The following is a 16,137-nucleotide window of genomic DNA, read 5'->3' as shown; positions in this document are numbered from 1 at the left end:
AAAAGTCTGGGAAATAAGACTTATACAGGTAGTCCTAGCCTTACAACAGTTCGTTTAGTGACCATTCGACTTTACAAAGGCACTGAAAAAAGTGACTTATGACCATTTTTCACACTTATGACTGTTGCAGCATCCCTATGATCACGTGATTTATATTCGGATGCTTGACAACTGACGTGAATATGTGTGAATGTATGATGGTTGCAGTGTACCAGTATCATGTGATCATCTTTTGTGACCTTTTCACAAGCAAAGTCAATGGGGAAGCCAGATTGATTTAACAACTGTGTTATTAATTGAACAACTCACTTAACAAATGTGGAAAGAAAAGTCATAACATGGGGCAAAACTCACTTAACAGATTTCTCAGTTACATAAATTTTGGACTCAACTGTGGTCATGTTGAGGACTATCTGTAATTAGCAATAAGTAGAATATATACCAGGGTTGAGGTATTACATAGATACGAGCTGCCAAATAATAATAAGCTAAAATTTATAGATAATTTAACAACTGAAAAATGATATTTAAAGCTATAGATGCCATCATTTTAACAACCATGAGTATATCCATTTCCAATATTTTTTATTTAATGGCTAGTGTAAATATTAAAATATTTGTCTAGTGTAAATATAAAAGAGATAAATATTACAATATTTATTTTATTTCTCTTCTAACAGTCTGCAAAGAAAAGAAAACAGATATTGTGTTTCTGGTGGATAGCTCTAGAAGCAGTGGGACTGAGGACTTTGAAAAAATGAAGAACTTCATGAGGTTGCTGGTGGACAAATCTGATGTTGGTCCAGAGACAGTGCACATTGGAGTTGTCCAATTCAGTGATAAATGCCAAGAAGAATTTCAGCTAAATCAACACTTCACAAAATCAGATATCAACAATGCTATTGGAAGAATGTCTCTTATGGGACAGAGCACACTCACTGGAGATGCACTACAATTTGTATCCAATTATTTCAAACCTGCCAAAGGAGCACGGCTATATGTCAAGAAAGTTCTTATTCTGATAACTAATGGAGAAGCACAGGATGAGGTGAAAAACCATGCAGAAGCTTTGAGAGAGGAAAATATAATAATCTACTCAGTAGGGCTGTTCCAGGCTAGCAAAATGCAGCTAATGGAGATCAGTGGGAAGCCTGAGATGGTGTATTATGTAGAAGATTTTGAGGTTCTAAAGTATTTCAAAAATGAGATTGTCTTTGAAATATGTAGTTCTTCTGATGGTGAGTATACCTGGGTAGTTTGCTGGGAATACAAGTCTCTACATATCTGGGAATATGGCTTCAGTCTGCAGTAATTTGCCTGCAGAAAAGACAACCTAAGATTAATCAATCCCCATTAAAAAAAGGGTGTGGAATAGAGCCAAGATGGTCACCCCTGTGCTGATATATGAGCAGAATCACACTGAACTCCAAAGTACTAGATCAGGGGTGTCAAACTCGATTTCATTGAGGGCCACATCAAGGTTGTGTTTGACCTTGGGGGGCCAGGGTGGGCATGGCCAGGGTGGGCGTAACCAGCTCAACATCACTCAAGTTGGGGGCGGCTGTGGTGGCTCCAGTGCTCTGTCAGCAAAAACAGGCTCCCAGCTCCATTTTCAGCTGCCATGGCCTCCTGCAACTCTCTGCCAGGGAAAATGGAGCTCCGTTTTCACTGGCAGAGGCACCTCCTGAGCTCCATTTTTGCTGGCAGAGGCACCACAGGCCAGTCTTTCTCTGTTTCCAGATCTAAGCACTCCATGGGTTGGATCTGGCCCCCGGGGCCTTGAGTTTGACACCCCTGTACTAGATCAATCCCTTTGTTTTGTTCAGTCTGACTTGTTGTGACTCTCTGTTCAAAAGTCTTTGCTAAGAGTAATTTCCTAATGCAGTATCACTAGTGAGGCTCATTGCAGCTTAACTTTCTGATTTATTATGTTAAATCGCTTTTTCTCACACTGCTAATTAAATGAATACATTTCTCTAATTTCACTGAAGTTCCTGAAAATAGACCCAACTCTCCAAAATTTGCTTTCCCTTTTATGGCAAGATTAGGCAGTGGAACATACCAATTAATCTTAAGAAACTTACTTAATTCAGTACTATAACCAAACCTAAATAGAACACATAGATAAGTTCAAGGAACAAATGAAATCAAATAGAATATAAGGAACACTGATGTATCAAGTTCCAAAATATGCCAAGTTTCAGGTTCAGTGTATAGCCATCCTAGGTATTGGTCAGCAAAATGAGATGCAGGCAGGAGGCAAAGATGCTGAGCGCTTACATCTCATGATAAAAATGCTGTGCTAGTGTGAATGCCATCTGGTAGAAGGCCTTTCATTTCCTCAGAAGACTGGCTACCACTACCACATCTCTTAAATCTGCCTCCTACTAGTTATACTGTTGTTTGCCTGAAGTCTATTCTTAGCCAGGACTGGTTTAACCAGGGAGGTCTATTGCAATCATTTGACTTCTGAAGGTGTTGGTTGGTTGAGCTAGTTCACTGGGCAGTGTGGCCACATTTATAATATTTTGCGGTCCAAAATCAAAAAGGTCATTTTGGAAGCTCAGCACAGCTGCTTCCATATTTATGTAAATGCATCTGTAAATATGACTAATCTGTTTAGCTGTTTATTCCTGAGTGTTCTACGAGTAGTCCTCAGCTCACAATGGAACCAGTTATTTGGCTCATAAATTGTTGTGGTTGCAAGTTGTGGTTGCATGTTTTTATGATAGTTGTAAAGTGACTCCCTGTAGTTGTTAAGCAAATCACATGGTTGTTAAATAAACCATCTGGTTGTTAAGTGAACTCAACAGATCCAATGGGGATTTTTAGTATTTTCTGCTAGAAAATGGCAAAAAACATTGTAATTGTATCAAATGACCATGGGAGGCTGCTACTGGTTGTAAATGTGAGCTGGTTGTCAAGGACCTGACATGCAATCACATGACTAAGTACACCTCCTTCTTCGCCATCTCCCCCATGATTTTAGTCAAAAGTCCAGTTGTTGCATTCTGCACTGTTGGAAGTTTTCAAGCATTTTTCATTAGTATTCTTGATGCTTACCTGCAATAGTTACTTAGTTATTTCAAATGTAGTGATCAAAGGTATGACAGTTATAAATTTCAACTGTTATAATTCGCACTTGACTTACTTTAGTTTGATGAACAAAGTCAAGAAGTGTTGCCTGAGTTGCAAGCAAGATGGTTAGGAAATTGTTTGATTCTGAAACAAATTCACAGTGAAGCTAATCTACTTGGTTAAGGAAGGAAACATGAACTACTCATTCAGAACAATTAAACCATCATAAAATAAAACTATTAACATTTTGTTGCAGAACTTTATTACCATGCTTAGGTGAGTACTGGGTTCACACAAATGAGTCTGGAGCTATATGCAGTTCACCTTTCATAGGCTGTTAGCCATTCTTTAAGTATAGAAACTTGGAACTCGCTGTCTTAACTCAAAATATAATATGTATGTGATATGTAACCAGGCTATTGTAATTTTTAGTAGATGAAAATAATTATGGCTGTCTATTAAGACATTAACTCAGTTTGAGGTGATCTAGTTTTAAATATTGGCATGGAATAGGTTTTTAAATATAGTTTTGATTTCTTCAGGAAAAAAAGGTTAGAATGGAAATAGCCTTTTATTATAAGCCTTAGCAAAAATTTTGGTTTACACTAAAATGAAGAAAATAGATAGGAACAGATCATTCCACTGCTGAAACACTATTTCCCCCCCCCCCTAAAATGTTGATCTGTACAAATAGTCCTGTGAGCTAAAATTATAATAAGAAAACATGATAGTGCCATTAGACCTACATTTTTAACACTCTAAAGACTTCTAAAGAAATGGGTTTGTAATAGGCATTGTTCTCCTAGAGACACAGTAAATTGAATTTCCATGAATTTTAAATCAATTTTAATTTTAATATTGATTTGTTTTAATGTTTTATTCTATTGTTTTTATTGATTTCTAAGCCACTTACAGTCGCATTTAAATGAGATGGGTGGCATATACATTTAATAAATAAATATTTTTTTTACTCAAAAAGAAATTTAGACTATTTATATTGCAAATTGGATAACGTTTGTCTGAAATGGTGTAGGGTTTCCTGCCTAAGCAGAGGGTTGACTAGAAGATCCCTAAGGTTCCTTCCAACTCTGTTATTCTGTTTTCAAATATTCTGGTGTGCTTTCATGTAACCTGTTCATCCTATTCTTATTGTAGAATGCCGAAGAATAGAACGTCTAGATATTGTTTTTGTCATTGATGGTTCTGGAAGTATAGATCCCAAAGAATATGATATTATGAAAGATTTCATGATAAGCTTGGTGAAAAAATCTGATGTTGGCTACGATCGAGTTCAATTTGGAGCAGTCAAATATTCTGCAGAGCCAGAAACATTTTTCTATCTCAACCAGTTCAATACCAAATCAGCAATCATTGAGGCTATTCAGAATGATAAATCAATAGGAGAAACAACATATACAGCAAAGGCATTGCATCATTCAGAAAGTCTTTTCTCCAAGAAGCACGGGAGCCGCAAACACCAGAACATTCCTCAAGTTATCATAGTGATAACTGATGGGGATTCCCATGATTCAGCAGAGCTTGAGGAAGTATCGAAGAACCTCAGGGCTCATGGGATTGTGATCTATGCTATTGGGATAGAAAGAGCCAAGCCAGATGAACTCTTGACCATGGCAGGATCTGAAGATAGATATTTCTATGTAAATACATTTGAAGGTCTGAAAAATCTCTATCCCAGATTATCTGATAGTATTTGTGGTGTTTCAAAGCCAGGTAGGTGGTTATATATTTTTTTTAGAAAAAAGTAATGGAATATTTCTGAAAAAGGAAGAATCACAATGGAATGCTATTGTGACTTACTGAGCAGTAAATACACACAAAATCAGTCTAAAACCAGAAACTGGTTTCAAAGTGATTGTTACTCACAATGTTTATTGGGGCTTAATTCTAAACCCGTGTATATTGGAGTAATACTCTTGCAATGAAATTCTGTAAGCGTCTACCCAGAAAATAAACTACATTAGACCCAATGCGAAATAATATTATAGGGCATTTAACACTTTTCTGGATCATGGCCTTTATCTCTATGGGAAAATATAATTTACCATCTGCATTTATGCATGACAACAAAGCTAATTTACAGAGTTCAGCTGAAATATGTATATGTTGGACTCCAGGGCTCAGTCAAAATAAATTGATGAGTTAATACCATCCAGCCAGAAGTAAGACGATTGAGCAAAAAAATTCCTAGGGTATTCTGAAATCTCTGACTGGTAGGTTATGATTTCTTTATGAACTGGAAATTTCCTTCCTAATTAAAGCTTTAGCATAAAGTAAATATAATAAGTAAGAACTGAAATACAAGCAGAACTTACACTGGTTGACTGTAGCATCTGGTTATTTTTTAGGATCCATTATTGGTTAATCTTCTATCATCTTATTTTCATACTTTATTATATTTAATTTTCTTTCTCCTCTATTGCAGAATGTGGAATTCCAGCAGATCTGGTATTCCTGATTGATGGTTCTAATAGTATAAGTGACAGTGATTTCACTAAGATGAAGAATTTTTTACAAGATGTCATTCATCCGTTTGATACCACCCACAATGTGCAAGTTGGTATTGCTCAGTATAGTGACAGATACCAGGAAGAATTCAGCCTCAATATTTTCCCACGCAAATCAGAACTTGAAAATCAAATCAGACACATTCGACAGATGGAAGGACTTCAGACATATATTGGTGCTGCCCTTAAAAAAGTGAAGCTCTACTTTACTCCAGAAGGTGGCAGCAGAATAAATGAAAAGATCCAGCAGATTTTGCTGGTGATCACTGATGGAAGGTCACATGATAGAGTTGTTCAAGCAGCAGAAGATCTGAGAAAGAAAGGCGTTGACATATATGCCATAGGAGTAGGGAGAATTGACCATTTGCAGCTTAGTCAGATAGCTGGCTCCTCAGACAGAAAATACACAGTTGATAATTTCAGTGAACTGAAGGTAATTAAAAAAAGACTAGTTGATGATATTTGTGAGCAAGAAGATAAAACATGTAAGTATTCTCACTTCAAGCACTTTAGTAGTTCAAAATTTTCCCTTTTGGAAAAAAAAATGTGTTACATGTCTTTTGTTCCATCTAATCATAAGGTTACAAAGATCTGATCTCTTATATTATAAAGATGAATCTTGGTGAATGTTCAAAGTGCGCCACCAATAATTATCTTAAATTGGGGGAAAAAGAACAAGGATGATTTTCTTCTACTTTTAGTTAAAATAAACTAAAAATAGTTGTTAAAGTGCATGTTAAACAATTGCAAAACTTAACAAAATAGATTAAATCTATAAAATAGATTTATATTAAATAGATTTAGTTTCGCGATGGACAAATCTATCAAGTCTATTATTAATTTCCCCCCCAAATTTAATTAGAGATATTGTGTTTATATACCCCTTTAAACACATACATTAATTCATGTTTATGTGCAGTTTGTTCAATATGCCCCTAATTGTTTTCATTTTCATAGTATACAATAAATATTTTCGTATGGTGAATTTGGATTGATATATTCCATCACAAATTAATGAAAAATATGAATACGAGTGCATTTTGAATTAGATATAAGTTCAGAAGGTACATATTAGGCATTTTCACAATAAACCAGATAAATTTCTAATTGGTTTAGAGTAGAGGTGTCAAACTCGATTTCATTGAGGGCATCATCAGGATTGTGTTTGACCTCAGGGGGCCAGGGTGAGCATGGCCAGCACGACATCACTTGTGTTGGGGGTGGCCTGAGCGCTCTGCCATAGAAAACGGGCTCCCAAGCTCCATTTTGGGCTGCAACAGCCTCCTGCAACCCTCTGCCAGCAAAAACGGAGCACAGGAGCACCGCACTTGGCCCTATTGAGCTCTGTTTTTGCTGGCAGAGGAACAGTGGTCTGGTTCTTCACTGTTTCCAGATTGGTACCTCGGGTCAGATTTAAGCACTTGATTTGGCCTTGAGTTTGACACCCCTGGTTTAGAGTAATAGATATTTAAATTATTCAAACAGAGTCAGGTCTTTGGATTAATTGTCTTATGGTCCTCCTTTTAATATTGTGACATGGTTAGTGATCATAAAAACATATTTCCTCCATTCCCTGCATTCATTCTTCTTTTGTTTTTTGATTTCTTTTTCCTCTGATAGTAATTTACTGTAATTGATGCTATCTCCTCCTCCTTTGTAACAAACAATAGCATGCTTCGTGGATATTGTTGTGGGAATAGAGGTCTCTTCACAAAATCAAGGTGATCATGTATTCCTTGGACAGCCCCAGCTGGAATTCTATCTTCCTCAAATTATAAGTGCTCTCACATCTTTAACTAGCCTAAGCTGTAACGCAGGATCACAAACACAAACCAGTGTGGCACTGAAAATTAAAAACACAGATCCATCGGTGGCATCAAAGTTCCAAATTGATAGTGAAAAACTTATAAACAGTCTTGTGGGTACTACCATCACCAATGCATCTCATCTTACTGCAGAGTTCTTGGATTCACTTTGGGAAACATTCCAAATTAAATCTGCAAACAGAAGGAAAGTGAGTTTTCTGCTTTTATTCCTTTGTACTCAAAATCAATTCTATATAATATAATTTTAGGCAGTCCGCACATTATTATTTTTACTTTCATATTAGGTACTACTAATCTTTTCAGATGGCTTGGATGATAGAATAGAAATCCTGAAAGACAAATCAGAAGAACTGAAAAAAAAAGGTATGTCATGAGTTTTATTCAGTTCATGTAACCATTCCCTATTCCCATATTTCTGAGTAAAATAATCCCTTTCCATGCAAAAGCCAGAAGAAAAAAATGGAGCTATTAATCTGGGACAAAGAATTATTGGACACTACAAATTGGCAAGTTGTTATGGTCATAGCTATTGGCCTCAAAAGTTTATAAGAAAAAATGAAACCCAATTATCTGATGTTTAAAATAAAGATTTCATGTTAAATGTTAATTTCCCAGAAAGACACATCATCAGCTATGATAAGGAAAAGTACAAATTGTACTAATAAGAATAGAATAGAATAGAATAGAATTTTTATTGGCCAAGTGTGATTGGACACACAAGGAATTTGTCTTGGTGCATATGCTCTCAGTGTACATAAAAGAAAAGATACGTTCATCAAGGTACAACATTTACAACACAATTGATGGTCAATATATCAATATAAATCATAAGGATTATATATTATATAATATAAGCCTGAAGATGACGAATGAGACTTCGTCGAAACGTCGCCAAGACACTTCCAATTTTACACGGGAGAAAACCCGAACAATCAAAGACATATATATATATATATATATATATATATATATATATATATATATATATATATATATATATATATATATATATGTCTTTGGTTGTTCGGTTTTCTCCCGTAAAATTGGAAGTGTCTTGGCGACGCTTCGACAAGTCTCATTCATCTTCAGGCTTCAGCTTCGTGCTTCTGGGAGCAATGTGTGATCGCAGCTGTTTCTTCCTTTTAACTGCTAGTGGGGGTTTGAACTGATTGGGTGGGAGCTTGGCTGTGCTCTGATTGGATGGGGTTTTTTCTGTGCTCTGATTGGCTGGGGGTGTGTCCTGTGTTGGTGGGGGCTTGGTTGTGCTCAGATTAGTCTGTGTTGCAGGGGGATTTGAGCTGGTGAGCTGCATTGCTGTTGTTTGGCTTCGTGTTTGTGGTCGTGCTACATTTTCATAGTGGGTGTCTGTCTGCTGTATGTATGGATTGGAGGGGTTTGAAATGGCTAATGTTGCAGCTGCGGTCTGGCTTCTGGTCCTTGGTCGTGCTTCCTGATCAGTGTGGGTTTGGGTCTGCTTTCTGGGTGGATGTGTGGTGGTGGTGACCAAAGACCTACATACTAACACCCGCGAAAACCTCAGAAAACAAATTTATATATATATATATATCATATATTTATATATATATATATGTATAATAATTTATATTATATTATTATATATATTATATTATATATATATTATATTATTATATATATTATATATTATATATATAATATATATATATAATATTATATATATATAATATATTATTATATATATATTATATATATAATATAATATAATATAATATATTATATTATATATTATATATTATAAATATTATATTGACAAATCAGGTTTACGTATTGTATTTTTAATACAGTTCTAAGCTTGGTCAGTATGTGGCAATACATGGCTGCTGCAGTAAACTTCTTCAGCACTGAGGTGATGTGATAGTTTTCCTATTGGTCAGAGGAAAATAATCTGATATCAGAATGGAAATGGGTTTCTTACCCATCTCATAGGCTTGGTGGGAGAATGGCCCAAGAATCTGAAAACCAATTTCACTATAAATGGAGGTGATAAACAAACCAATAGAAGATCCCTCCTCTTCCTCCCGCCATCCTGCCTTCCCCATTGTTTACTTACAATTTTTATTTTTATTATTAGAAATATTTATTTTTATGGTTTTATTGTGTTTATAGGTTGTAAGCTGCCCAGAATTGCTTTGAGGCAAGATGGTGGCAAACAAATTTAATAAATAAATCAACAAACCTTATATTTGATATGCAATAGATGCCAGAATTCTTTCATAATGGTTTCTTAACTTTTATACAATATATTTCTCAAGTTGTTGAGGTGGTGTGTATCAGTTGGCCAACAGAAGCTTGACAAATGCTGTATGGCTCACAGATTTGCAATTGCAAAAGCATTTACTGTAATTACAATTAAGAATGTATTTATTTCATATTATTTTTTCTATTATTATTATTATTAACCAAAAAGTTAAGCACTTTAGCTATTGCCTTCAGCTCTAATATTTCTTAACTAGTCATAGTTCATGTCTTGCAATATTTTTCATAAAAGATTCTGCAACTCTTAAGTATTTTATTTGTATTAAACTATGACAAAAGCAGGACAAAGCTAATGTTTGCTTAAGACCCAATCCTTAAACCATTTTCTTAAGGCCCAGTTCCATTTTCACTAAACTCTTAGTTTAATCTTCCCTGTAACCTTCTATCTATTGCAGATTTCTATAACATACCTTTTATTATTCCAGAACTGTCCTCAGAAACAGACCTGGAGATAAATTCCTTAAATGTGAAAAACTGGGGGCTTTTTTTGTGTGGACTTTAGATGATTAATAAAACCTATCATTGGATTTTTTTCCTCATCAAAGTTTTTAGTACATTGTTTCTGCAGTACCTCATTATAAAAATTAAAATATCTTTGCATGGACATTAAAACCTAAACCCTTTATTAGAATGAACTGCAGGCATTACATTTTTGTTACAAAGTTGAATACTTAAAAATAATGAACTAGTTGAATACTTACAAATAACCATAAATATTTTAACTAGGATTGGATGCATTAATAACTGTGGTTTTGGAAGGAGCTTCAAATTTTAATGACCTGCAATTCATTGAATTTGGAAAAGGCTATGGCTACAAGATCCAGCTGAATATTGGCATGAGAGATATTGCCAGTCAATTGTTCAAATACATGGTAAGCAATTCAGAAAAGTGAAGGCATAAGTAAATCCTTCCAAATCCAGTTGATCCTACTTTGGGGGAAGATGTTAGGATTGCAAATTTAGAGGTTGACATCTAGATAAATTGGTACAGGTTAGTGGTGAAATCCAAAAATTTTCTCTACCGGTTCTGTGGGCATAGCTTGGTGGGCGTGGCTTGGTGGCAGTGGAGAAATTAATTTTTTTTACTCCCAGTTCTGTGGGCATGGCTTGGTGGGTGTGGCTTGGTGGTCATGTGAGTGGCTGGGCATAGCTGGGTGGTCATGTGAGTGGCTGGGCATGGCCAACTCAATGTCACTCCCACCCAATCACATGACACCCCCCCACACCTACCCAGGTTTTGTGGTTTCCAGTTTTTTTCTGTCGGAAATGGGTCATGTGACTGAGTGAGCATGGCCATTCTGATTGGTCTCACCCTTAGGAAATTTCTCCTTGGTCCAACTCATAATAAAATAGCACAATAAAATAGCACTGTTCCAATATTTAGAATAGAATAACAGAGTTGGAAAGGACCTTGGAGATCTTCTAGTCCAACCCCCTGCTTAGGCAGGAAACTCTACAGCACTTCAGACAAATGATTATTCAGTCTCTTCTTTAAAATGTCCAGTGTTGGAACATTTACAACTTTTGGAGGCAAGTTGTTCCACTGATTAATTGTTCTGTCAGGAAATTTGAGGGGCTCCTACAAAAATGAGGGGGTCAATCTATTTTCCAAAGCACCAAAAGGCACAACAAGAAACAATGGATGGAAACTAACCAAAGAGAGAAGCAACCAGGTATGAAATACTCCCAGTTCGGACAGGATCGGCCAACCCGGTAGTGATGGCAGCAGGTGGTTCAGAGAACCAGTAGCAAAAAATCCCTGGACCCACCCCACCCATGCCCACCCAATCACCTGGTCGCCCACTTTTCCGCTTGCCCATTTGCTGCTTCTTTCCGGCTGGCTCACTTTTTCTGTCTGAATGGTAGGAATAGGTTGTAAAAAATGCTTTTAAAAGGTTAAAAAAAGCTCTGACAATCACAGCGGAGCCGCGCGATCGTCAGAGCCTTTTTAAACTTTTTTTTAGTTTTGTCTTTTTGCATTTTTTAAAAAATTTTTTAATATATTTTTTATTTTTTAGCAAAAAAGAACAAACAAAAAAGCAACAATACATAACATACATTGACATAAAACTTATATTCCTTCTTTACATCAGCTTCGTTCCCTTGTTCTTCTCATATTTACATTCTTATTCTCCCTCTCGTTTCATTTATACTTTTCTTTTTTGTCCCATTCTCCCTTGTTTCTTCTATCCTATCTATTCTTCTATTCATTTTCTTTCATACATTGCCATTTTATATACTTTTCACCTTTTTTCATCATCTAATATTTTTAGTCTCGAGCCAATTATACAATTTGTTCCATATTTTGTAATATTCTGACTCTTCTTTTTCTTTTAACTCCTTTGTTAGTTTATCCATCTCAGCACAGTCCAACATTTTCTTTATTACTTCCTCCTCCGTTGGTATATACTCTTTTTTCCACTTCTGTGCATATGCTCTTCTGGCAGCTGTTATTATATGTAGAATTAGGTATCCTATTTCTTTATTGTATTTCATGTTGAGTATTCCCAGCAGGAAGGTCTCTGGTCTCCAGTCTATATGTTGATTAATTATTTTGTTCCAGCCACTTTTTAATTTTAACCCAGAATTTTTTCGCTATTGGGCATGTCCACCATATATGGTAATATGTTCCCTATATCCAACATAATGTGGAACAATTCGGGTACATCTTAGCAAGTCTTGCAGATGGAAGTGCCATCTATAAAACATTTTCAGCTGGTTTTCTTTGAATGATACTGACATTATTTTTATATTTGTTCTACACATTTTTTCCCATTTCTCCAATTCTATATTGTATCCAAAGTTTTTTGCCCATTTGATCATTGTTTCTAAAACCACCTCATCTTCCATTTTATATCACAATAGGTATTCATATATTTTACTGATTAATTTTAACTCTGTTCCATGTACAACTTTTTCCAGTTCTTGCTGCTCCCTTTGTATTTCATATGATTTTTTTATCTTCTGTGCATCTTGATTGTATTTGTGTGTATGTCCACCAATTTACCTCCCTACCTATCGCTTTTTCCAATTTGTGTTTTGCTCTCAAATTTCCCTGTACATTTACTAATTTCTTGTATCTAATTATCTTGTCTACATCTAATAAATTTGGGTGTTTCATTATTTCTGTTGGAGATAGCCACATTGGGATTCTTGTATAATGTTTTTGTTTTATTTTTTTCCAAATCTGTATCAGAGCATTCCTAATTATGTGTGTTTGAAAATATTTATGTGTTTTGTATTTGTTGTCCCAAAGGAATGCATGCCACTCTACTTGCAAATCGTGACCTTCTATTGCTAGAATTCTTTTATTTTTCAATTCCATCCAATATTTTAGCCATGTGATAATTGATGCTTGGAAGTATAATTCCCAATCTGGTAAAGCCAGACCCCCTTTATCTTTTGTATCTTGCAATAATTTTAATTTAATCCTAGATTTTTTCCCTTGTCATATAAATTTAGTAATTAATTTGTTCAACTCTTGAAAGAATGTTTTTCCTAATTTTATTGGAATGACTTGGAACAGAAATAAAATTTTTGGCAAAATATTCATTTTAATTGTAGCAGTTCTGCCCAATAATGAAATTTGTAAATTTTTCCAATTATCCAAATCTTTTTTTATATTATTTAGTATTTTTATCATAATTGTTCTCCTTAATTGACGAACACTTCGCTGTAAGCCAAATCCCTAAATATTTTATTTTCTTGGTTACATTAGTTTTGATTTTGTGTTCCAATTCATTTTTTTGACTTTTGGTGAGATTTTTTTGTTATTAATTTAGATTTATTTTTGTTTATCTTGAGCCCCACTACTTCACCAAATTCCTCAATTTTTTAAATCAGTTTGGGGCTGGTTTCTAATGGATCTTCCAAAATAAATACCATATCACCAGCGAAAGCTTGAACCTTGTATTCTTCCTTTTTGGATTTTAAGCCTTTTATTTCCTGATCATCTCTGATTTTTGTCAATAATATGCTTCCAATTCTATTGCTGTTATTGGGCCATTTAACATTTCTTTTTGTTCTTTTGTGATTTTATCCATTTTTGTTGCCTCTATGTATTGTTTGACATTATCTTCTGCTATATATTCCTGATTATATAATTTTGGGAAAAAAATTGTATACTTTTCTTTTTTTCTTCCATCTATACTGTATTGTTCCACTGTCATCCGGGAGTTGATGTATTGTTCTTTTTACTTTTTCTTTTTTTAATTTGTACGCTAACGATCAGCCAGTTTTATTTTCAAAATAATTTTGTTTTGTCATCCTAATCTTTTGTGCCAATTCTTTTTGTATTATCAAATTGCTCTTATGTTTTAGAATGTTCCATTTTTCTTTTATTCTTTTATTTTGTGGATCTTTCCGTAAATCATATTCTGTTTTCTGCAATTTTTCTTGTAGTTTTTGGTGTTGTATTTACCTTTCTTTATTTTTCCTAGAATTATATGTGATCGTTAATCCCGGAAATAGGCTTTTGTTGTATCCCATAAATTCTGTGTTGAGTTGTCATCTTTTTTGTTTCTGTGAAAAAATACTATCAATTCCGTCTCCAACATCATTCTTTGTTATTACATAAATTTTGGTTCATCATCCATCTTTTTTTCTGTTTTTGGCCTTTCCATTTTATTATTATTGGATTATGGTCTGCCCAATCACTAATTCCAATTTCAACTTCATTGCAGTTTTGTAGCTCCAGTGTCATCCAGGCCATGTCAATCCTTGACCAGGATTGATGTGGATATGAGTAAAATGTATACTGTTTGTCTAGCTTGTGTGTCTGTCTCTAAACCTCTTGGAGACTTAATTCTGCCATCATATCTAAAAAATGATTTTGGTAATATATTCTTCTTCTTTTTATTCTTTTTGCTATTTTCATAGTCTTTCTTGACTTCAACAATTGCATTAAAATCTCCAATCAAACAAATGTTTTCATAATCCAAATCTACCATTTTGTTGTGTACCTTTTGAAAATATTCATGCTGATTTCTATTTGGGGCATATATTACTGTAGGTAAAATTTGTTTATGTTCCAATTCTAATTCTATCATTAATATTCTACCCACCTCATCTGAATGTACTAACTTTGATTTTATTCTGTGTTTGACATATATTGCGATTCCGCTTTTCTTTTTCTGTGCTAGTGTTGTGTACAATGTCCCTAAATTTGCATTTTCTAACAATTTTCTGTAATCCTTTTTGATGTGGACCTCCTGTAAACATATCACATCTGCATCTGTGTTTTTTTTAATTTATTGAAGGTTTGAGCTCTCTTTCTTGGTATGTTTAAACCGTCAATATTTACCAAAAACACCTTAAGTGCCTCTCCCATTTTTTATTGTTCTGTCTTTTTTGTGCTTCTTGTCTCTCTTACTACCCTTCCTCCTTTTTCTTCTCTTTCTATCTGCTCTTTTTCTTGTCTCTTTTATGTTTCTTTTTCTTGTTCTATTTCCACTAATATCTCTTCCTCTTGATTTCTGCTCTCAAGTTCCTTCTTACTTTCCTGTTCTTCTTCCTGTGCAAAGCATTGTTCATAGAAATCCTGCACTTTTTCAATTGTGTCTACCTTATATTTTTTTGCCTGCCATGTTATGAATATGCCTTCCGGTACTAACCATCTAAACCTGACCTTATATCTCATTAATTGTGCTGTGAGAAATTAGTATTGTTGTCTCTGGTCTCTTATTCTGTATGGTATTTGTTGTAATACTATAATTTCTTCAGCTTTGTGTATTATCGGTTCCTCTCTTGTTTGTTTGTATATTTCATCTCTCATTGCTCTTTTAGTAAACCTTATGTGTACCTCTCTCACCTTTCTGTTTATTTATTTATTTATTTAAATTTTTATACTGCCCTTCTCCCGAAGGACTCAGGGCGGATCACAGCCAAATAAAACCACAATAATAAATATAATAAAAACAATAATTAAAAAGCCTATCAAATATGGCCCAATTTAAAATACATATAAAACAATAAAACCCAGTTAAATTTTACAACCCCAATAATAAAATATTAAAATTCTAAAATTCTATTCCAGTCCTGCGCGAAGAAATAGGTACATCTTCAGCTCACGGCAAAAGGTCCGAAGATCAGGAAGTTGATGAAGTCCCAGGGGAAGTTCGTTCCAGAGGGTAGGAGCCCCCACAGAGAAGGCCCTTCCCCTGGGGATCGCCAGCCGGCATTGCTTGGCCGAGGGCACCCTGAGGAGTCCCTCTCTGTGAGAGCATACGGGTCAGTGGGAGGCAAATGGTGGCAGAAGGCGGTCCCATAAATAGCCTGGTCCTAAGCCATGGAGCGCTTTAAAGGTGGTAACCAATACCTTGAAGTGCACCTGATAGACCACAGGCAGCCAGTGCAGCTTGCGCAGGAGTGGTGTTACATGGGAGCCACGGACGGCCCCCTCTATCACCTGCGCA

General features: G+C 35.1%; 1 protein-coding gene across 1 annotated transcript in view; it reads left to right on the top strand.

The window, feature by feature from the left end:
* Positions 1-16,137, top strand: part of LOC131197488 (collagen alpha-6(VI) chain-like) — an 82,329-nt gene that overhangs the window by 7,640 nt on the left and 58,552 nt on the right. Inside the window, exons 5-10 of the mRNA XM_058181607.1 lie at positions 681-1,238; positions 4,234-4,809; positions 5,522-6,088; positions 7,274-7,617; positions 7,714-7,792; positions 10,451-10,596. Of these exons, the coding sequence (XP_058037590.1) occupies positions 681-1,238; positions 4,234-4,809; positions 5,522-6,088; positions 7,274-7,617; positions 7,714-7,792; positions 10,451-10,596 (2,270 nt within the window). The remainder of the gene's footprint in view (positions 1-680; positions 1,239-4,233; positions 4,810-5,521; positions 6,089-7,273; positions 7,618-7,713; positions 7,793-10,450; positions 10,597-16,137) is intronic.

The sequence above is a fragment of the Ahaetulla prasina genome, chromosome 4 (genome assembly GCF_028640845.1).
Source record: "Ahaetulla prasina isolate Xishuangbanna chromosome 4, ASM2864084v1, whole genome shotgun sequence".
In the NCBI taxonomy this organism is placed as follows: Eukaryota; Metazoa; Chordata; class Lepidosauria; order Squamata; family Colubridae; genus Ahaetulla; species Ahaetulla prasina.
Note: the sequence above shows the minus strand (reverse complement) of the source record. Positions and strands in the feature narration are given on the sequence as shown.